Consider the following 24,253-nt stretch of genomic DNA (forward strand, 5'->3'; position numbering starts at 1 on the left):
GAGCAAATACAGAGTCAGAGAGAACAGTAGATTTTACAAGACCTGGATTCAACAGACACTAAGACACTTTGTCTCTTAATGTCATTGGGACCATGAGCTGGGGGAGCTGCTGCACATGGGGGAAGCAGGCCACAGAAACCCAATCAGGAGCTCAACTTCTATGAGATGACATAGAGTGGTGAACTGCAGTTGCGTGCCACTCAGTGTTTTGGGTTCAGTTACTGATAGAGCAAGAACAGAAGGACACGCTGGTTATGCAAAACCCCACCATGCTGGCATTATCATGTAGCCAAAGCTGCAGATGCTGCTGCCATATTCCTCTCTGCTATATAGAGCAGGAACAACCTGATGGTCAGGAATATCTGGTACAATCCTATAGAAAATCCTCCTTGCACCCACTTTTGGGAAAGGGACATGTATCTGTCCTACCTGCTCAAATGAATGTTGAAAATAATGTGTCGTTAAGGGCTAAACCATCAGTTGATGTCAACCAACAGAACCTCTCAGACTTGCATCTGTATCTGTCCAGAGTTTGCCTACAGGTTGTCAACTTAATCTACTGTCAACAACAGGAAACAATTTGAATTATTCACAAGTCCACCTCCCAAAAACTGTTTGTGCTATAGAATAGCCATGCCTTGCAGACTTTGGCAGCTCTGTGAGAACTTGCATCTGTTCTAAGCTCCAAATTAGTTTTAAAAGCCAGCTGTCATTCGCACTGGGAGAAACCCGCAGCATAATAAAACGTTGCAGGAAATATGTTCACAAAAAAAGGAGCATGGTAGAAATAGAATGCTGGGGAGAATTATGACATTGTACAAAAATGCAGCGATATTTTCAAAATGCCTAAGTGGACAATTTGCATTTACCGCAACAGAAGTATAACTCATGTATGTAAAAAAAACCAAACCACACTATCCTGGTATCTGGTCAAACTAGGACATCTACCTCTGAAACACATTTACTTTCATTACAGCTGTGAGCTGTTATTTGTATTAGAGTAATGTCTTGAGGCTGCGATAGGCTGAACAGCTTGCATCTGCTAAGTAAGTGTCAATCTCTGATTCCATTAGAAAGATGGTCAAAAAAGCACCACAAACAGTCACTTGCACAGATTTTGAACTGGTAGTAATTCCTTATAGTGCACATCAGCACAGTTCAACTGTGCCCTGCAGCGCCAGTCAGTATTAGCTGGGCTGTCGTGTCACAGAGGCAGGGAGGAGACCTGACCAGCACCTCCCAGCAGATCCATGCCTTAGCAGGGAGTGGAAAACAGCAACGGGGCTGGGAGCAAGGCAGCATCCCACCTTTCCCCTGAGCACCTGCAGCAGGCATGCATGGTGAGAGGCAACTGCCAGCTTTTACCACAAATATCTGAGAGGACCTCACTGGTTCTTTCCAGCTAACAGCCCACAAACCTACAATAGTTCAACTTTCCATGCTTAGTATACAGAAATCCAAGTTTCTTTTCTTCCAAGAGAAATGGGTATCTCAATTTTTTTCACCTCTCTAGAAATTGAAGTCTCAGGCTTCACATAAAACTCTTAGATTCCCAAAGCAATGCACCATAGCATTGCAGCCTGGCAGCCTCAGGTATCAGAGAAGTTTAAAAAAAAAAACAAAACACTTCAGAAGGGTAAGATGTAATATTTATTAATCCATCTGAAGTACTGCTTTGTTTCTTCATACCTTTTAAATTCAACGATTTGGAAGCAACAATTCCTCTTCAGCATTTTAAACCTATCTGAATGTAGTGGAAAATGCAGCAGCACAATCACAAAAGGAATAACCGAAGTTCAGTAAAAGTTACAGAAAGGAAGTCTTATTTCTCTAGATATCAAGAACAAGCGGGGAAAAAAGAAGGAAAAAAGAGTTCTGGGAATTTTCAAGTCATTTTGGAGAGGAAAAAAAAATCATTAAAAAGAGATACATTCCTCCCCCACCCCCCCATTGATGTCACTTTAAACATGCATTCTTACTACATAACTGTAATAAATGATTGGTGATATACTTGGGAAAATATTTTCCTACTCATTGTACTGAAGAATGTTGATATTTGCTACCTGCATTTTTCTCTGGAGATATGTAGGCAGCTCCTTTAGAGTTGATGTAACTGGAAAAAAAAATGCATTTGTCCCTCATGAAGTTGTGTGTGCGAACACAATCCATCAGATCTTCCACAGAATACCCAAGTTCCATTGCAAAACAGTTTCCTTTCTTAAAAACATTTATTTTTACTGTGGCCCACTCCATCAAGTACAACTGGAATCCCAGGAGACCATAACTTAAAAGCCGTTTTATCCTGACACATCATCTTTGAAAAGGAAACAAGAACTTAAGACAGGGATAAAAGATACACCAGATAAGCACTCTGTCATGCCTATTTTTCAGTTGCTTGGCAAGTCTACATTAACAGCAAAACCAGTTTGAAACTTCGCACACTTCAGAGCAGACAGCAACCAAGATACCTGCTCCTAGAGCATGTCGGTGTGTAGGTCCTCAGGCACTGGAGGCCTGAGGAGGAATGACCACAAGGGCTTTCTTGGTCCCTGACAAGCAAGGGAAGAAGCTGCTCCTGCAGGCACATGCCACCAAGGCTCCACATTTTCAGCAGAGAAACCAGACTGCCAGCTCAGCACCTTCCTGACTTCGCTCTCCCACACAGCAGCCCCTGCACATGTTTATCAACACACCTCCTCCTCCCCTCTGCCAGCCCCCCAGGTTACGTGGGCATGCAGGAAGCCTCCCTCCATCATGATTGCTCAGCTTTTCCTCACAGCAACGCAGCTCAATGTCTGCCCTGCACTGGTCAGACTTCAGTCACAGGCTGAGAGCATCTTTAGTAAAAGAAGATATGAGAGAAAGCTCTTTCACCATGACTGGTAGCTTCAGGGCCAGTATTTAACATCTAGACAATATTTAACAGCAGCCAAAGGCTGCCCAGATTAACAATCCCTCCAGAACAAGTTTAAATGATGTCTAGTAGGTTGCAGGTGGGTCGCTTTACTACAGTCCAAATGAAGACTAAAAAGATAAAAAAAGTTGTAGCCCTATTTTACATGGCCCCTAGGTAATATATAAGGCTCAGCTAAGAATTAACTGCTTGTACAGTACTTCAAAAGCTAAGTAACCGTATAGCCTATTGTTAGCCAAACATCCTGAAATACAGAAAGTTAAGGTGTGGATTTTGGCAAATCCACTTGGCTGTTGGTGCTTCCATGTCACCAGGGGGACAGGAATAAAAATGGGGAGCAAGGGGTGGGAGCAGCAGGAACTGCTCTGTCCCAAGTGACCAGGGTTGCAGCCCTTGTGAGGGAGGGTACTGCGGCTGTGTACTCCCCACCACTAGGATTGCCACGTTCCCTGGCTGCCAATTCCTCATCTAGCATTCCTGGTTTCAGGTTTTGCTTAAAGCTAACCAGCAGGCACATGGATTTAGTAAGTGTGGTACAGGGAACAGGTACCATGCAAATTTCTGACTGGCTCTCAGATTATGTCCTGCCTGTGTCTTTGATAGCCACAGGTTTGCAGGTTGAGATCTCCACCTTGTTCCCAGCAGGATAATTCTTTTCTTCTAGTCATCAATTCTTGAGACTATTAACATTCTTCTGGGGTAGCAACAGTCAATTATCTTTTGGCATTCTTTGCTCTAACAACCAGCATGTCATACAACTCTTCCATAAACACTCTGCAAGGCCCTTATTGCATAGCTAGCACATGACAACATAGTAATTTCCACTGGAAATAGTAATTACTATGGGAACATGCTAATCACAAGTATCACCAATTAAGCAAACGAGTCCCAGTAGGTGAGAATTTGCAGATTGCCACTGCACATTCTGGCCATGCTGTGATGCAGAAGGCTGAAGGCTGAACACACATAAGCCAGGAGCCGATGGGTCTAATGAGATTCGTTTCTAATAGAAGAAGTAGTGGTTTAATTACAACCGTTTGATACATATGCAACAATGTACTACTCTGTAAAAATAAACAGCTTTCTAACAAGGGCACTATGTGCTCACAGGAGTTCATTACTCTTCCTCTGCCTACAGGATGCTGGTTTCAGGATTTCACAGAATCACAGAATTGAAGGGGTTGGAAGGGACCTCGAAAGATCATCAGGTCCAACCCCCCCCTGCCAAAGCAGGTTCCCAAGAGCAGGCTGCCCAGGTAGGCGTGCAGACGGGCCTTGAATATCTTCAGAGAAGGAGACTCCACAACCTCCCTGGGCAGCCTGTCCCAGTGCTCCATCACTCCATCATCAGAAGTTCTTTCACGTGTTGGTGTGGAACTGCCTGTGCTCCATTTTGTGGCCGTTACCCCTTGTCCTGTCCCCGCAAACCACTGAAAAGAGGTTGGCCAAATCCCACTGTCTCCCACACCTCAGGTATTTAAACACATTGATGAGATCCCCTCTCAGTCTTCTCTTCTCCAGGCTGAACAGACCCAGGTCTCTCAGCCTCTCCTCATAGGGAAGATTTGGTTTTTGCTTTGCTGTTCTGTCACTCAGCTCTGCTCCCTTTTCTAATTCCTTTGTTTAATCAATGCAAGAGAGCACACTGAGGACAAACATGGAAATACCACTGACATCTCTTGATTTTAATTCACAGATCTTGTATTATTTCTCTCCCTAATGCTTCAGCTCCTGAGTCACACAATCACATGGGGATACTGGCAAAATTTCAGCGTAAAGAAAGCTATTTGCTTCCTGTGTGCTCAGAGAGGTCCCTGTTTTCCAGGGAACTGCATGACTTTGAGGATCAGTTAAGTGTTTTTAAAGTACTCAGCAAAAAGCAACTGTTCTGAGCTTCTTCTTCGATGCATGGTCCAGGTACTGTACAGAGCTCTAAGTACACAACAGTTCCTGCCTGCAAGTGAGTAATACATAGATGCTTTATGAACTTAAATTTAAATGCTGTGTTGGGCTAGAGATGATTTTTGTAATCCAAAGAACAAAGATAAACCACAGCCAAAATATTTCTCTCCAAGCATAGCTGAATGTAAAGGCTTTCCTTGAAAGGCCTTCTTTCTCAAAATCTCCCCACACACACTTTTGGTTCTAAAGTATTGCAAGTCCTCTAGTATTCAGGCTGGAATCAACTCTCCATGCAGAGGGCAGGTACTTTATTCAGTGTAAGAAGCTGAGCCTCATCCACCACACTTTCCTAGATTTTGCAACATTTAAAGCAGAAAGTTTGGATCTGCTGCCTAATGATATCAGCTCATCTGCATATGCAAAATTAAGCACTGAGCTGCCAGGGAAGGTGAAGAAGGGCTAGGGAAGTGAGGGGTGGGGGCAAGGACGTGCACAGATTTTGCAGGTGGGGCTGGCTGCCAAGGCAGGGAGCTATTCCTCTAAAAAACTGATTTCTTTATGTTCAACAAACTGCAGCTCAGCTGTGCAACCAAGAAAGCAAATGACTTCCCTCCTAATGACTAGTGGAGACAGTGATGGATGCCTCTAAACACTGTGGTTCAATTCTTCTGTTAATGAAACCCTAGCTATCCTTTGGCTTTGTCCATGTGACTCAGTCCTCTTCAGTGTTGCCCCATTCGGACAAGCACATCTGTTTATAGAAACATGGAAATGTTTACCCATTTTTTCCCCCAGATCTGTGGGGGAGTTAAATGCCTACTGGCAAATGCATATGAATATGGTTGTTGCATTGCTCTGAAACAGACCATTAGCTCAGCCACTGAAAAAGAGGATTTTTGAAGGAATCTGCTCACCTATATGCCAATGTAACTCAGCAACACTTTGGCTGTCATAAACTTACACAACAGGAAAATCCCAAAGAGTACTTCTGACATCTCTTACTGCAAAAAGATCCTGCAATTTCCCAGACCAAGGCCCTGCAAAATACAACCTACAAAGCTACCCACAGCGAGTGCACAGCACAGCTGGAACAGGTCAATTCTAATACTCGCTTCACTTGAATTCAGCTTCAGAGCTGCCAAACATGTTTATAAATAAAGCAGCAAAACCAAGTCACAAAGTAACTCCAGAGCTAAAAGCTTCTCACTGCCAAATCTCAGCCTGAGGATAATTGCTCTGACACTGTGTGCACATGTGTACATGGCCGAGCCAGGCGCGGGCAGCACTGCCAGCACCCTCAGTGTGCTCCAAGTACTCCCACTGCTGCAACAGCCACCAAGTGCAGGAAGACACCTCTCCAGCAAGCAGCCCAGTACTCTGCACAGCCTGGCACAAGCCCACAAGAACATAAGGCTTCCCGAGGCTCCTGCACGCAACTTGCCAACCACTGCCTCATGGCTGGTGTCCTCCACACGACAGAGGAGTACTACTGAGCAAGACAGCCTTCTCTTTCCTTCAGAAAAGAGAAAGAGATGCTGTATTTTCCACTCTCCTGGCCAGCTATTGCAATAGTAAATGGTTCCTCCCTGTAAAAAATATTTCTTGACATCAACCTTCCCTGCTAGGTTCAGGGCGATGCCACCCATTTGGTGACACACTGATAACAGAAGATTAAATGCTTTCCCAATAAGGAAAATAAATTCCTATTCTAGCTCACTGTGAAATAAATTTAACTGCACCAAGAGAAGAGAAGGATGGTATTTTCAAAAGTTTGCAGAAAATGTCCAGCACCTGAGAAACTGTTCCTTCCTGCACCAAGGACCAGATGGTTGGAAGAGACCCTCCAAAAAACCAACAGCATGAGTAACCAAGCAGCAGAACACTTTCTACCACCTGCAAATTATCTTCACGTATCCCTTGTAGCTTTTTATAACCCATAGGCCAACTTCTCTGACACAGGCCAATGAGAACACATGGTCAAAACGAAGTTGTGTTCTCCCCTACATCCAACAAGGCCCGTCCTAACTGCAATGTATGATGTGAGGCTTGTAAATAGCAGAGATGTGCATGCACCTCTGCTGACCCAGTTTCACCTGAATTTGAACTTGGCTGGCTCCAGATACACATTCTGGCTACCAGAATAGATGCGGACAATTACTGGTGAGCAAGCTGGGTGTAGCCATTTTCAGATAAGCACTATAACAGCCTGTACTTAGTGCATTTGTGCCAAGCCCATGGAAACCAGGGGTGAAAAGGGAAATCATTCACAATCATTCACACCAAACTTGGAGGAGTTGTCACCAAACTTGGAGGAGTTGTGGACTCGAATGAGGGTGTAAAGGCCTTGCAGAGGGATCTGGATAGGTTGGAGAGCTGGGCGATCACCAACCGCATGAAGTTCAATAAGAACAAGTGCCGGGTCCTGCACCTGGGACGTGGAAACCCTGACGTACAGACTGGGCGATGAGACGCTGGAGAGCAGCCTAGAAGAGAGGGATCTGGGGGTCGTGGTAGACAGCAAGTTGAATATGAGCCAGCAGTGTGCCCTGGCAGCCAGGAGGGCCAACCGTGTCCTGGGGTGCATCAAGCACGGCATCGCTAATAGGTCAAGGGAGGTGATTGTCCCGCTCTACTCTGCGCTGGTGCGGCCTCACCTCGAGTACTGTGTGCAGTTCTGGGCACCACAGTATAAAAAGGACATGAAACTGTTGGAAAGTGTCCAGAGGAGGGCTACGAAGATGGTGAAAGGCCTGGAGGGGAAGACGTATGAAGAACGGCTGAGGTCACTGGGCCTGTTCAGCCTGGAGAAGAGGAGGCTGAGGGGAGACCTCATCACAGTCTACAACTTCCTCGTAAGGGGGTGTCGAGAGGCAGGAGACCTTTTCTCCATTAACACCAGTGACAGGACCCGCGGGAACGGGGTTAAGCTGAGGCAGGGGAAATTTAGGCTTGACATCAGGAGGGGGTTCTTCACAGAGAGGGTGGTTGCACACTGGAACAGGCTCCCCAGGGAAGTGGTCACTGCACCGAGCCTGTCTGAATTTAAGAAGAGATTGGACTGTGCACTTAGTCACATGGTCTGAACTTTTGGGTAGAGTCGGACTTGATGATCCTTAAGGGTCCCTTCCAACTCAGGATATTCTATGATTCTATGATTCTATGATATTTCTAACAGACCAAGACGACAGGCTCTGCAAAGAACTCTTCCAAGCCCAGCAGTTGCTTCAGGTATTCCCCTGGGCAAAGAGTATATGCCAATGGGACAGATGGCCTACTTAAAAATGACATTTATTTCAAAAAACAGGTGGCACACATGGAGCTTTGCCAGTGTCAGCATCCCATCATCTCAGCTCTTGGGACCAGGCTTGACAACTTCAGATCTTGTTCCCACAAAGAGAACATTTCTTCTTCCTGACTAGGAAAAGATAACCTAATCCCATCCTAGCACACAAATCTAGAAGAAAAAATCATGTTTTTCTCTTCTGCATTTTTAACCCCAACTTCACTGTATTCTAGTATGTTAGCTTTGGTGTTGAAGCCTTCCTTTCTTGTACCACCCAGATGGAGAGACACAGCAGCTCTCCAAGGCAACAGTGCACCACTTGAGAACCACTGCTCTCAAGAGACCTGATGGCCTGCACTGTTACTGCACGAGCAAACATCACTTCAACCTGTTTCTTGGGGAGTCTCAGCAGTGCATACTCCAAGCCACCAAAACAGGACTCCCAAATCAGGGGACAAGACTAATTTGCAAACCACCAAAGAAAAAAGTAACGTTGAATGACAGTACACCACACCACATTCCTCAAAACTGGAACTCACCTGACTGTTGTGATGTCAGGCACCAAAAAAAAAACAAAAAAAAACCACCTTCAACCTCGGTAAGAGACAGGACACAGAACGGGAAGATTGCTATGCCTGCTCTCAGAGCATGTGTAGACAATAAATACACCACTGCAGACTGCAAGGCTTGCAAGGCTGCATCCCCAGACAGTGAGCAATACCCTCTGACCACCGAGGAGAGGACCCTATCTAGAGAGCGTTACTTGCTCCCCTTTCAGCCTTCGCTCCAGAGTTATCACACTGTCTTCAGAGAAGCTGGCTCATGCTTTCTGTCAAGTCTTCCCCTTTTTTGAGGGGAAGTGAGGAAGAGAGCAATCAACAAACAAGCAGGGTGTGGGAGCGGAAAGTCTGAGCAAATTTCTGTCAAATTCACAGAACTGTTACAGCTAGGGGAGAGAAGAACGTATTTTTCATATTCCTCAAGGATGTTATTAGAAAAATAAACTGCTGTAAGTTTAACGTTTCCACAAGCAAAAGCAAGGTTATGCAACTTGTGAGGCAGAAATAAATTTTTGTTTGTTTGTTTTGCAAGAATAGAAGTAATTTTGCTTGAGGAAATGTGATTTTTTAATTGCATTTTGGTTCAGACAGGAGAGAGAAAAAGAAATCACTCTCCAAAAAGCCTACTGCATTTGATTCTGAAGGTTGCCTTCCTCAACTCAGCAGCAATGGGCCAAGCACTGTCTTGCTCGCTCTGTCAGCAGGTACCTCCAGTACCTCCACTATTGCTCAGCATTCCTGGTGCTGCACTTAGGTTATATAGCACATACATGTAATTACACAATAACAAGAGTAATGTTATAAAAGTAATAAAAAGGTAAAAGATGCCACTAGAAATGAGAATATTTGATCAAAAATGTGGGAATTAAGGGCAGATTTTTTTTTGAATGCTAAAAAAATGTGTGTGTGTGTGGTTGCACATCAGTCATACTCATGGGTATATTAAAAGTTGACTGGAAAAGACAAGTTGCAACAGTGCTACATTCACTGTGGAACTAAAAACCCAGAGTTCATCCCAGCTACAGAAGATACGACTTCTGCCAGACTCTATAGATAGGTCAGAAAATGTCTTCCAAGTCCATGAAGTCAACCCTCAGTAATTGAAGAAGTTCTTGGTAAAAACAGCACTAGGAAGAGAGCACCAGCTGGCTCTGCTGAACAGCCTTCCTGCTGTTCCAGGGGTGGAAAGATGCAAAAGGACAGTGAGGAATCTCATTTTCTGTGTCTTCTCATTTCCCATCCACCAGCCCACCGTGATAAATCAGACCACAGGCTTGTAAAGATACCACACCCTGACTTCTGCTTTTGTAAAATGCCAAGGATGCTTAGACGGGGTGGAGCCTAAGCCTGGCACTGTATCTCCACACATGCATACCAAGAGGCAAGAAATCTGTGTTACCTACATAGATACAGGAGTCACTGTCAACCTCTACACCCAAGTATCAAGGCTCCACTAAAGGGTTTACTGCTTCTGGTAAAGGTGGAAACCCAGCATGATCTTCCAATGCTTAATTTCTATGACCTCTAACCCCAAGTAGTGATGGACAGTGCTGTACGTTTGTAAGCACGAAAATGAGCTGGTATCTCAGAAAAACTCCACTCATTAAAATACTCCAACTTCTGAGGGAGCTGGGGTTGTTTAGCCTGGAGAAGAGGAGGCTCAGGGGCGACCTTATTGCTCTCTACAGGTACCTTAAAGGAAGCTGTAGCGAGGTGGGGATTGGTCTGTTCTCCCACGTGCCCGGTGACAGGACAAGGGGGAATGGGCTGAAGTTGTGCCAGGGGACATGTTGGATATCAGGAAAAAACTTCCTTACTGAAAGGGTTGTTAGGCATGGGAATGGGCTGCCCAGGGAAGTGGTTGAGTCACCATCCCTTGAGGTATTCAGAAGACGTTTAGATGTAGAGCTTAGTGATATGGTTTAGTGGAGGACTTGTTAGTGTTAGGTCAGAGGTTGGACTAGGTGATCTTGGAGGTCTCCTCCAACCTAAATGATTCTGTGATTCTGTGAAATTTTTTCCTTTTCAGCATAGAGACAGTTTTGGCTGTAAACTGTCCACTTGGGCTGTGCTTCTGCACATCCATACCCAAAGGTTGCTCAAGGGAAGAGGACTGTGCTGCTCTGTTTTCATACAGAGGAAACAACATTTCAGATATCACATTTCAGCTAGGAGAACACTTACCAGGTACAGAATGCCTGCACAGGAACCAAAGTACAATTGCAAAACTCCTCTCTCAAAGCAAGAGAAAGTGGTATAACAATGGACCACATTTTCTCCTCCTCCTGTCTTCAAGCCACACCATGTATCAAAGAGAGCTTGGTTACCAAACTCTGTTCACCAAGAAGACCCATGCTGGATAATGAGCAAATCTTAAAAGGAAAAGAATTCAGAGAATTAAAGGAAAAGGACTTCAGAGCCTTGGGGAAACTGGTCAAGGGTCTGGGAGCACAAGACATGCTCTACACTATCCCTCCAGTTATAGGAAATAACGAGGGACTGGACATGATGAGCCACCGTGTTAATAATTGGCTCCGAGCCTGGTGTCACCGGCAGGGTTTTGTTTTTTTTTTTTGACCTTGGGTTGATTTACATGAGACCAGGCCTGCTGACAACAGACAGGAATAGCTTTTTCCTCTGGCAGAAAAGGGTTTTAGGATGGCGGTTGACAGGGTTCACTGACAGAGCTTTAAAGTAGGTATGAAGGGGGGTGGAACTGGGGACACTATAAAGGAGCCTGAACGTAACACGCCAGTTCTTATGGGTGAGGAATGTGCTAGCAAGACCTTGCAGTCTCGTGGCTTGGTGAAGCATGAGGATGACATAACATTTTGCAGGAAGGACACAAGGGTTGGCGAGAGGTTGGTAACTATGGAAACAGCTGAGTATGGTCAAGAGGGTATCAGGGCTTCTCCCTCCCAAAAGGCGGCCCAGCTGAGGTACATTTACTCTAATGCGTGCAGTAAGGGTAACAAACAGGAGGAGCTGGAGGCCACCATGCTAGTAAGGAACTATGATGTAGTTGGCATCACAGAAACCTGGTGGGATGATTCCCATGACTGGAGTGTGGTTGTTGATGGCTACAAACTGTTCAGAAGGGACAGGCAAGGAATGAGGGGAAGAGGAGTTGCCCTCTATCTTAGGAAGTGGATAGATTGTGAAGAGCTGTGCCTAAGAGACAGCCATGACCAGGCTGAGAGCTTGTGAGTGAAAATCAGGGGTCGATCTGGAAAAAGACATGTATCTAGTGGTTGGGGTCTGCTACAGGCCACCTGATCAGGGGGAGTTGTTGACGAGGCCTTCTTGCTTCAGCTGCAAGAACTGTCACGCTCACAAGCTCTTGTCCTGATGGGGGATTTCAACCACCTGGATATCTGTTGGGGGTAGAGGCATGGCGGGTTCCAGGCAATCCAGGAGATTCCTGGAGCCTGTTGAGCATAACTTCCTGGTCGAGGTAATAGATGGACCAACCCAAGATGAAGCCTTACGAGACCTGGTGATCACCAGTGCGGAAGAGAGCATTAGAGATATTAAGATTGGAGGCTGCCTGGGCTGTAGCATCCGTGCCCTGGTGGAGTTTGTGATCTCGAGGAATGCAGGTCTGGCAAAAAGCAGAGTCAGGACCCTGAACTTCAGGAGAACAAACTTCCAGCTGCTCAAGGAATTACTGGCTGGAATCCCCTGGGAAACTGTCCTTGAGGGCACAGGAAGAGAACAGAGCTGGCAGCTCTTTACGGACACCCTTCTGAGAGCGCAAGAGCTCTCCATCCCCCAGCAGAAGAAACTGAGCAGGGGAGGCGGGTGACCAGCATGGCTGAGCAAGGATCTGCAGCTTAAACTGAGGGAAAAGAGGGAAATGTACAGGAAGTGTAGCCTGGGAGGAATACAGGGGTGTCATCTGGATGTGTAGAGACAGGATGAGGAAAGCCAAGGCACAGATGGAGCTGAACTTGGCAAGGGATGTGAAGAATACCAAGAAGGGATTCTACAGATACATAGGCATGAGGAGACAGGCCAAGGAGAGTGTTCCCCCTCTGGTAAACGTGAAGGGAGAACTGACTTCCTCAGACATGGAAAACGCTGAGGTACTCAATAAGTGCTTTGCCTCAGTCTTCACTGGTAGTCAAGTTTCCTATGTCTGTCAGGATCCTGAACCTCGAGGACAGGGTGAGAGGAGCGGATTCCATCCCACTGTGACAGTGGAACAAGTCCAGGTCCGCCCAAGGAAACTGGATGTGTATAAGTCCATGGGGCCAGATGGTATACATCCTAGGGTGCTGAAAGAGATGGCTGATGTGGTTGCCGAGCCACTCTCTATCATATTTGAAAAGTCATGGCTGTCAGGCGAAGTCCCCAGTGACTGGAAAAAGGGAAACATTACTCCCATTTTTAAGAAAGGGAGAAAGGAAGACCTGGGGAACTACAGGCCGGAGAGCCTCACCTCTATGCCTGGGAAGATCATGGAGCAGATCCCCCTGGAAGACATGTTAAGGCATGCACGAGACAAAGAGGTGATCCGAGACAGCCAGCACACCAAAGGCAGATCTTGCCTAACCAATCTGGTGGCCTTCTATGATGGAGTGACAGCATCAGTGGAAAAGGAAAGGCAATGGATATTATCTGCCTGGACTTGAGCAAGGCCTTCGATATGGTCCATCACCACAGTCTTCTCTCTATATTGGAGAGGTATGGATTTGAAGGATGGACTGTTAGGTGGATAAAGAATTGGTTGGCTGGTTGCAGCCAAAGGGTTGTGGTCAACAGTTCTATGTCTGGGTGAAGGCTGATCAAAGTGGTGTCCCTCAGGGGTTGTTCTTGGGACCAGTGCTCTTCAACATTTTTATCAAGGACATAGATGACTGAATCAAGTGCACCCTCAGCAAGTTTGCAGATTACACCAAGCTGAGCGGTACAGTCGATACAATAAAGGGAAGGGATGCCATCCAGAGGGACCTGGACAGGCTGGAGAAGTGGGAACATGAGAACCAAATGAGGTTCAACAATGCCAAATGCAAGGTGTTGCACTTGGGCTGGGGCAATCCCAGGTATTTATATAGACTGGGCAAAGAAGAACTTGAGAGCAGCCCTGCGGAGAAGGACTTGGGGGTCCTGATGGACAAGAAGCTGGACATGAGCCAGCAATGCATACTTGCAGCCCAGAAGGCCAACTGTGTCCTCAACTGCATTAAAAAAGGGGGCAGGGAGAGGGAGGTGATTGTCCCCCTCTACTCTGCTCTTGTGAGACCCCACCTGAAGTGCTGCGTGCAGGCCTGGGGCCCCCGCCACAAGAAGGATGTGGAGCTCTTGGAACAGGTCCAGAGGAGGGCTACTAAGATGATCAGAGTGCTGGAGCACCTCTCCTATGAAGAAAGATTGAGGGAACTGGGCTTGATAGCTTGGAGAAGAGAAGGCTCCAAGGAGACTTAATTGTGGCCTTCCAGTACTTGAAGGGAATGTATAAACAGGAGGGGGAATGCCTGTTTATATGTGTTGATAGTGATAGGACAAGGGGAAATGGTTTTAAACTAAGACAGGGGAAATTTAGGTTAGAAATTAGGAGAAAAGTTTTTCACTCGGAGGGTGTTGAGGCACTGGAACAGGTTGCCCAGAGAGGTTGTGGATGCCCCATCTCTGGAGGCATTCAAGGCCAGGCTGGATGCAGCTCTGGGCAGCCTGCTGTAGTGACTGGCAACCCTGCTCAGAGCAGGGGTGTTGAAACTAGACGATCTTTAAGGTCCTTTTCAACACAGGCTATTCTATGATTCTATGAATTCAGAAAACAAATTTACACAAGGTGGTTCAGGTCTTGTCTTGGCTTAAAAACAAACAAACAGAACACCACACCACATACTTGTGGGTTAAAGTTTGCAGTTCAAACCAAAAAGTGCTTTCTAAATAAACAGTAACAAGCATAAGCAAGCAATATGGAAGAATTACCCACTTCATAGCTAAGCACTGCAAGTTACATTATCATAATTCATGACTCACTGGAGAAATATGAATAAAAGGAAAAGTTGCTGCTGAAATAAGTGAAGGAAACAAAAGAAATAGTTGCATAAAAACTTATTTGGCTATTTAAATTAAACGCTTTTGTGCCTGGGGGTATAAATGAATCTAGCAAGCTCTTATAGTTTCTGTAGGAATCACACATTTCCTGTTATTACTGATAATGACGTCAAAATGGCACACTTAAGCAGGACTGTTATTTTATCTTCAGCCTTTTCGGCACAGGAGCAGCAACTAAGTACGTGGGAAGCAGTAACACTGGGGGAGGAACATGATGACAGCTTGTCAGCAGAAACATACGTCAGTCCAGCGAAGAGCTAACTGGCAGTGGCACCAGGACCTCGACTTGCCATGAACTCAGCTGGCAGGCTCTGCCTGCTCCCTGCAGCTCTCCAGCAGGTTGGCAGGCAGACCAATCTTTGCCTCAGCCCTGTGGCTGCCAGGTGCTCCCACTGTATAATGGGATCTGTCCTCTCCTATCCCTTTGACCACATTGTCAGTGCTACACAAGCTTTGCAGTGCTGCAGACCTGTTAGGACTCCAGCTAACACCCATCTGACCTTCCTCCACTTCGTTTCTCGTGCTGTCAGCATCTCCAGGAGGTCTCTGCAATAGGATAAATGCAGTAAATGACCAACATAAGCAAGTGACCAGACTGTGGTCACTTTCCCATGCTGCAATACTGCTCAACTCCCTCAGAGACTTCTCTCCTATTCTCAGAGGGCAGATTGCCTCTGGGAGCCCATCACATTTTTCTGGTTGTCCAGAGGGACGTTGTAGGATCCTCGTGAAAGGGATCAAGCAGCTTTCAATGCAAGTTTCTAGACAAATCACACCCCATCCCAGTGCAGTCTGTGAGCTTCTCCCCACCCCATAGGAACAAGGCTTTAGCCCAGCTCTCCTGTTAAGACTTCAAAATTAAGTCTTGACTAACAGCAACTTCCTCTGAATTTCTCAAGTGCAAGCCGAACTCCAAATTTGGTAGCACATGGACCTGACCCAAAGCTCAAGATTAAAATACCTGAAGCCTTTTTTTTTCTGGCTTCCAGTGGGTCAGTCACACTTTTATACAGGACTACATGGTTAAGTGATACTTTGCCTGTAGTAACATAAGTATTTCTGACTCTTTCCTCATATTTTTTATTAAAAAACGTTTGCCAAGCCTAATCCCAAATCACAAGTGTTTAAACAATATCACATTTTTATTTATTTATTTTTTTAAGAATAAACCTTATCCACTTTGTTCTCCATCTGTAGTTCCATACACCTTCACACAGACACTGCAAGGACAAGATGGCATGAGAGGCCAGAACATTTGCTGCATGACAGCTGTCAGATACTCCCATGAACAGCCACCAGGGAGCCAAGAGGGAAGGACTGAGCAGGTATGACTACAGGATTAGAAAATAAGAAAGCAGAATACAAGAGTAGAGACTCTTTAGTAAAAAAAAAAAAAAAATCTATATATGTATTTTTTTCCTGTTCTGCCTCCATAAGCACTTAACACAATCAAATTCTACAGAAGAATCATGGCAGAGCAAATGTTGAACACTTTTTTCTTTCAGCAGGGCTCACAGCAATAAGGCTGAAATTGACATTAACAAGCATGATTGCAGATCCTTAGATCCCACAGCAACAAATAGCTAAAAAATGTAGTAGACTTGCAGAGATAGGGGGTCATCTTTTAAGGGCAGGATCTCATCCTTGGCTGGGGGATGAGTGCCCTGCCACCCACACCACCCATAGCGGAGCACCAGCTGCTGACAGAGACGGGCCCTCAGCAGACCTTGCACGCAGCCTCCTACTCGTTCCGTATGCACTGACTGAGCACAGGAGCTAGCAGGAAGGCTGCTGTGCCATCACGAATCAGCTACCTCCAACAGGTTTTTCAAAGGAAACATAGTGGTCTCTTAATTGACATTTATTTCCAAGTGCCATATTTCTAGGCCCAAAAACTCCAGGGGTTCTGTGAATCGAGGCTACCTAGCACAGAACAAGCGGTGCATTTTAAATGTGACTGCTCAAAATGACCATGCTATCATGCCAATTGCAACAGCTTCACAGAGTGAAAAATTACAAAAGGAGGACCAAAAATTACGAAATACAGTTTTTAGGCTAGATTATGTCCATTTCAGCCCCTTAATATTTCTACAACATATGTTTCAAGTGAAAAGTCAGAAAAAAAAAAAAAAAAAAAAAAACTCAAACCACTATTTCAAGCAGTTCTCATAATAAAATGCTAGTAGATAGTCCATTCAATAAACTATTAGAAAAAATAAAAATAGCAGCTGGCAAAAGTCATGCTAGGGTTTTAAGTGAGCCTGAAAATATATACACAGTTAAAGAAAGAAAAAAAGATGTTCCCTCTAGCATTGTGTTTACTGCTACCAAACTACAGTAGCCAAGCAATGTAATATATAAAGCACAATACGCTTCATAATAAGGCATTTTATCCTTGGCTCCCCACAACCCAGAATGATGCAAAACTGCCTTTTTTAACCCTCCTTTTTGCCTAGCTGTAAGTTTTCATAGACCTAAATTTTGAAAACATACGTGGGGGAAAGAAAAAAAGAAAGTCTTTTTAGACAGCTTTTTCCTTCAAATCCCCACCAAAGGGAAGAAGCAGCACCTGAAGACCAAATGGATGTAAGTGAAACTCTTGTGGGGATGCTAAGGAGGATTAAGCTATGACAATTCACAAATAACAGACACCCCAGGTTATGCATCTCATGTCATATTATTCTCAGCAATACCACAATTTTAGCAATTGCCTCAATTTCCTTAAGCAGCACTGTAAAGGCAATCCCTAAGAAAAGGCAAAGAAAAACAAGTTGTTGAATTTTTATGCTCATTTCTATGCTAATTCAGGTCTGTTGAGTAATTGCCTAATGTGACTAGGAAAATTCAACTTATATTCACATTTTAAAGAAAATGTACAGCATTGAGGAGGCTTTCAGAGTGAACTGAGGCGTAGCTGCATTACCTGAGCCTTCCCTAGGCTTCCAACCTTAGATACTATTGCACTGGGGGAACCTGGTGTGCTGACTCAAAGGAGCAGTACGGAGCATAGAGCAGAGTGGAGACATCACAGATAGGCTCCATGACGAGAGGGGAACTTGATCGTTCTTGTGCACACCGAGACCGATAAGCTGCACATGTGTTACTCTGAGCCAACGACCTGTCATGTTTTTGACAAAATGCTGTACCCTAGTAAACTTTTGCGCATTACAATATCATTATAATACCAAAACACACCTCCATCCCAAAAGCTACCTGCCTCTAAGGTGAGACCACTCCTCACTGAGCATGTGCTCTAAATTTCTCGGAGCCTATACCTTTAAACAAAAACAAGAATGATATACCAATTATTCTGTGATAACCAAGATATGCTTGACTAGAGTCACTCAAGCTCCACCTAAAATATAGAAATAATATAAATTGGCTCAAGAGAGAGGGGGTGTCAGGGAAGGTACCATCCTGGCTTCAGGGATTAGTTGACGGGCTGAGCCTCTCTTCCACCCCCTTTGGGACACCTTTGGGTGAGATTTGAACACTTGGTTATACTGGGTGTCTCCGTGGAAACTTAGAGATCTCTAGAGTCTTTGTGCCTTTTAACGCATTAAAAGCCAGGATGAGTACCTGTGTATTTCATGTGTGCTAGCTTGCTTTTGCAGACATTGAATTTATCACCAGCAATCTAAAGAACCTGTGTACCTGTTGCTGTAATAAATTGCACTTAATTGTTTTGTTCCTAGCCATGAAAGTTCTCATTGAATGCAACTAGAGTGTTACATTGTTGGAGAATACATGACCGTGATAGTTCAGTACCTGAAATTTGACCAGACCCATAACAGTTAATTGTTTATACCCCTTAATGCGACAAGGTCTCTATTTTCACTTCAGAGCTAGACCTTGGGCTTCAGGGCTTATCTACCACTAATATAAGCCAGTGAAAGGAGGTCTTCGCTGCCATCAAAGGGTATTGAATCAAGTCTTTGATCAGCCTTGGTTAACAAGTACTAGTATCAAAATTGTACACCGATTTGAACCACTCCAACATCTAACTATACTTTTACACATGAAAACTGTTGGAAACAGATGAGGTCTTCTCATTGTAAAACAAAAGCCAGCAAACTAGCCAAAAAATGCTTTTCTACCCCATGTAAAAAAAATCTGGAGAAGTGAGGGTGTGAAGGGAAAGGAAAGGAAAAGGAAAGGGCTTTCGCCCAGGAATCAGCTCTGGAAATAAGTGGCTCTCCTGCCCCAGCTGAGCCCATGTGTACATGGAAGGAGTTATACGGGCCAAATATCAATATTGGGAACCCAGGAGATCAAATCAGCAAGGAGTGTTTAAAAAGAAACTTTTAATTTAATAAATAATCAGTAAAGTTTTAATACCAGCTCCAACCACAAAGCTCACTGGGACAGCTAAAAGCGTTAACAAACACCAGCTAACAAGAAGTACCCAACAAGCAAAACCCTCCTTTATTCTCTTTTCTTCCATTTAAACAACTACAAATAATCAATGAGTAAAATAAGAAAATAAATCTTTCAGCTAGTGATGCAGTTAGTTTAAGAACAGGATTTTTATCAGAAATATTTTACCTCTTCTTATTGCTAGTACTAAACCAAAATCAATGACAAGGTAAAATTCCACTTTCCTGCCTCCACATGCTTAATTTCTTTATGATTTGGCAGCTTACAGTGCAGACAGGATCTCTGCTTGCTGTCTCATGTTCTAGGTCTAAACCTGCAAGTATCAGTGCACGTTAACGCTGCTTGGATGACAGTTAAAGCTGTGTTTGACTAGAGCAACCTCAGCAGCCCATTTCCATCCTTGGGTCCCATTTCAATTTACTGAATGGCTGTTTCTCTCCTTTGCATAAGGAAGAGAGAAACAGGATGACGTTGTATGGGCTCATAACAGGTGGCCCATTTTGTGCAAGATTCAGAAGTCTGGCATCACTCTGAGTTGCAGGGAAAATTGAGAATTTTGAAATTCTTCTCAAAGTACAACTAAGAACACTTTGCTTTTTTATGTTACCATACACAGCACAACAAATATTCAGAACAAAAAGATTTTTCTAAGCTATTTACAGCATTTCTTCTAACAGCTCTTCTTTCACTTGCTTCATTAGCTGAAAAAACAGAACTGAAACATTCTGCGTGTGGCTTGAAGTCCGTCAACAGATACCTTTCACAGACACTTCAGTAGAATCCTGCCCCCATTTAACACAATACAACTTGAACACTTCTGAATGCCATCCGGTATAGCTTTAATGATTTACTAATTTGCTAATGTTCCAAAAGAAAACTGAAACAACACATGGACCCCAAACTTTGTTACTTCTGCTTTCTTTCCTACAGTAATTCTAACTGGTTCGCCATTAGAGAATGTATTCCGTAGCAATTCCATGACAATTCAAAGAAAAAACAGTAACTCACATCAGCGTTTCTACTTTCTCACTCCTCAACACTATATAATGCACTAAGTAATTATTGTTTTATCTTCTGGGAAGAAAGGAGAAACACAACAAATAAAATCCCATACATTTCATACAGTCCATTTTATTTGGCAAAGACAGTAGAAATAGCTGAGGATGGTGAGACAGCAGAAGCTTACATACATGTATTTGGGGAGGGGATTATTATATGTGTTGATATGAGGCTGTAAGAAAGAATCTGCACTACTCTGGAGATATGCAAATAAGTAAAGAATGGAACAAGAATAATTTTTGTACTAGTTTCTGCTGTCTAAAAAAATACGATCATCCATTTCTCCAGAAATGTTAATAAGGCTTACAGGAGAGAAAAAAATTATACAAAGAGAAATGCAGCAAGAACTGTATTTATTAGAATTTCTCCTGGGGCATATGACCCACATAAGCCCTGAAAACCCTTCCACCTTCCCTATCTGAAATTTGAGGAAACAAATTCCAAGCTCCTCTGTGAAAAGGAAAAAGACTGAAGCTTCCCCTTTTTACTAGTGATACATTACAATGACTTCTATTTGCATAAAAATAAAAACAACACAATCAGTTGGATGTAAATCAAAAAGATACCCCATCTTGTTCTTTTCCCTAACGTCCACAGAAAGATTTCTTTTTGTACAGGGTTTCAAATGATTTCTTCTTTTAATAAAGGGAAAAGAAAATTGCCTCTAAATAGAAGGGGACTTTAAGAATACTCAAAATACATTGAAAAATGGTCCAAACAGCTCAGAAAATGCAAGCTGAAAGAACACATCATCTCATCTCCTACAGTTAAATAATCCCACTGACCCAACCAGTTGTGGTTCTAGCTGTATTTGGACCCCTGCGGCAGTGGGACACATGAAGCACATGAATACAGACAATACGTGTTTGTGGCCACCTCCCCAAAAAGCTTCTGAATAAGTCAATCAACTTCAACCAAGCATAGCAGAGCAGTAGAGTTTCAATGCCATCGCGTTCCTATGACTTTCATAAAAACAGGAGTCATAGAAATGAGGAGGACCCCGGTAAGGTCCTTCTCTGAGGAAAAAGCTAGGTTATGATCTAAGCTCTATTTCACATCAGCTAATCAACATGGAATTTCAACTGTAAAACTTTAATCTACAAACTAAATTTCTTTGGGTCCACTGCTTGCTGGAACTACAAGTACTAAAGATATGACTACATACTAATATCACAAATAATACTCCTGCTAACACATATATTCATTATGTAAATCCCACCACAAAAACTGAATGTAATGTTTACGCAATAAACACAGACGGTATTCCTCTTCAGATCTCAGCACAGAGCATTTTGCACACGTCTCAAGATTTGACAGTCAGCGTATGTTAAATGTTGTCTTGTACACTAGCTAACAGCAGGCCCTCTTCTTATCCCCACCCACAGAGGGGGGTACAAGATCCATATGGTGCACACATACAAGGAAAAAAAAGGATGTTTATAGACCTAAAAATAAGGAAAAGCTTTTGGCAGTAAAGGTGAAACTAGTACAGACATCTGGAAGTAAGAAAGCCAACCATAAAACTGAGGGCCTGGAAGCAACTTTCATTCCTACCTGGTTCAGTGCAATTTCTGACATAGACCTGCCCCCCATCCTCTGGGACCTCAGTCGTGTTGTCCTCATTTGCTTGCAGTAACTGTCTCCCACTCCATTTGTCATCAATTTCCACAGAAAAGCTCAAAGCATCATAACCTAAAACAAACAAACAAAAAATCAGATACATGAGACTGCACAGGAAAGGTGACTCGTGATTGTGTTCCTAAATGTTTAGAGCACCCAAGAACATTTGCGTTTCAGACTCAGTGCCCCTTGCATTAAAAACAGAGGCATTTCAAACCCCACTGGAAAGGTATGCTGCTGCTAGCTCTACATCCCAGCTAGTCCCAAAAACACGAGGAGTGTAGTGTGTTTACGTGGCAAGGTTTTGGTAGCAGGGGACCATAGGGGTGGCTTCTGCAAGGAGAATCCAGAAGCTGCTCCATATAAGATAAGGGCCCCGTCACTGGCCACAGGCAGGCCAATAAGCAATATTGTTTGCACCTCTGTGAAAGCATATTTAAGAGAGGGAACAAATTGCTGTGGTACAGCAGCTGGGAGAGAGAGAGGAGTGAGAAACAGCCTTGCAGGTGCCAAGGTCAGTGAAGATGGAGGGGGAGAGGTGCTCCAAGCACCAGAGTAGAAGTCCCCTGCGACCTGTGGTGAGGCCCACGGTGGAGAAGGCTGTCCCCCCGCAGCCCATAGTGTACCACAGTGGAGCAGGGTTCCACGCTGCAGCCCGTGGAGGAGACCACAGCAGAGCAGGTGGTCCTGCACTGACGGAGGCTGCAGCCTGTGGAGGAACCCCACCACAGCAGATTCCAGGCTGGAGCTGTAGCCCATGGAGAGGAGCCCACGCAGGAGCAAGCTCCATGGGGGAGCTGCCGCCTGTGGGGGACCCAGGTTGGAGCAGTTTCCTCCTGATGGATGGAGCCCATGGTACAGACCCATATCTGGAGCAGTTGATGAAGAACTGCTGCCTGTGGGAAGCCCATGCAGCATCAGTTCGGGAAGGACAGCATCCCATGGGAGGGACCCCATGTTGGAGCAGAGAAAGAGAGTGACTGAGAAGGAGCAGCAGAGACGAAGCGCTACAGACTGACCACAACCCCCATTCCCCTGCACCACTTGTGGGGAGGAGGTGGAAGAGGGTAGATGGGGGAAAGCATCTTTGGTTTCTTTCCTTTGTTTCTCACTTCTCTAGCTTGTTAGTAAGAGGCAATAAATCTTACTATCTCCCTACTCTGAGTCTGTTTTGCCCATTTTGGTAATTGTTGAGTGATCTCCCTACCCTTACCTCAACCCTGGAGCCTTTTGTGCTGTATTTTCTCCCCCTTCCCCTTTGAGAAGGGGGAGTGAGAGTGGCCATGGTGAAACTCGGCTTCTCACCTGAGTAAAACCACCAGAAGGAGTCAAGTCCATTCCTTCACAACTTCACTTACTGAAAATGTTCATAGTAAAAGTGCGTCTAAAATCTCACAAGGAGTTTTAAGTGCAAAATCAGTTTAAAATTGAAGTATCATCCATTGTTGCCAGGAAAAAAAAAAAAAGCAAAAAAAAATCCATAAACACCTACAAAATTCATTAGCTCTGTAGACATCTCACTGCTCTTCAGTACCACAGTACCAGCAAAAGTCTACCGAATTTTGCACATGGTGAGAAAACACTTCAGCCACTTCTGCTTAGGACTGAGATCAAGCTGGCTGCTGAATGAGTCCTAAGAGAGGCAGGCTTTGACACAGAAGACAGGTAGGTTTCTCTGTGATTAATAACGTGCTCAACAGGTGCTAGGAAAGCTCTGCCTACACAGAGTGTGTGGCTTCTTGTGCCTGCAGAGGCACAGCTCAGCAACTTGCACCATGACAGGCATCAGGAGAAGGAGACTGCAAGAGAGAGGGTACTGAGGTGCAGGAGCAATCACCGTTTAAAATTATGTTTTGTAATAACGGTTGGAAAGCTATATTGACCAAACTGGTCAACAGGGACCCATTTCAGTATCTTGTGTCCAATGCAATGTCCAATTTCCATGTCAGTGGAAAGGCTCCTGAACCTGCTCCCCATGGGCCAGCCAGCAGCTTTTCAATGCATTATGAAACATTCATTCATAAACATGAAGTGTACAGCTTCCTTCAGGTTCTGCTCACAGAGCAGAAAACAACTGATAAATGCATCTTTACGAGAATATGGCCATATCTACCCTCAGAACAGTTATTAAGCCCAAATGCACCGTTATTCCCACCCAACACAGCCTCACTTCAGCCACTGAGATCACAGGGTATGGGGCCAGAGCATGCCTCTGAGCCACTTCAGAAACCTTCCCTACTTCAAATTGTCAAGTAATACCTACAGACATCAGGGAGGTACTTTATGGAAAAAGGGATAAACCTCAGCCCAGCTGGTGTTAGCCATTTTAGACCAGGGGGTCTGAATTTACTCTCTACCATGCCCTCACATGTAAAGTCCTTCAAACGCAAAGCATGTGTGCATTAATGACTTCACATTTTCCAAATATCAGCCATCTTGTTTTTGCTTGCCAGTTTCCTTGCTAGTGAGACC

The 24,253-nt window shown here is 44.5% G+C and overlaps 1 protein-coding gene across 7 annotated transcripts in view; it reads right to left on the reverse strand.

Moving 5' to 3' along the window:
* RIN2 (Ras and Rab interactor 2) overlaps positions 1-24,253 on the reverse strand; it is a 310,183-nt gene that overhangs the window by 256,768 nt on the left and 29,162 nt on the right. For all 7 annotated transcript variants that reach the window (XM_084514283.1, XM_084514291.1, XM_084514295.1 and 4 more), the window contains exon 2: positions 21,716-21,853. In XM_084514283.1, the coding sequence (XP_084370409.1) occupies positions 21,716-21,853 (138 nt within the window). The remainder of the gene's footprint in view (positions 1-21,715; positions 21,854-24,253) is intronic.

Source organism: Aythya ferina, assembly GCF_964211825.1.
Source record: "Aythya ferina genome assembly, chromosome: 3".
In the NCBI taxonomy this organism is placed as follows: domain Eukaryota; kingdom Metazoa; phylum Chordata; class Aves; order Anseriformes; family Anatidae; genus Aythya; species Aythya ferina.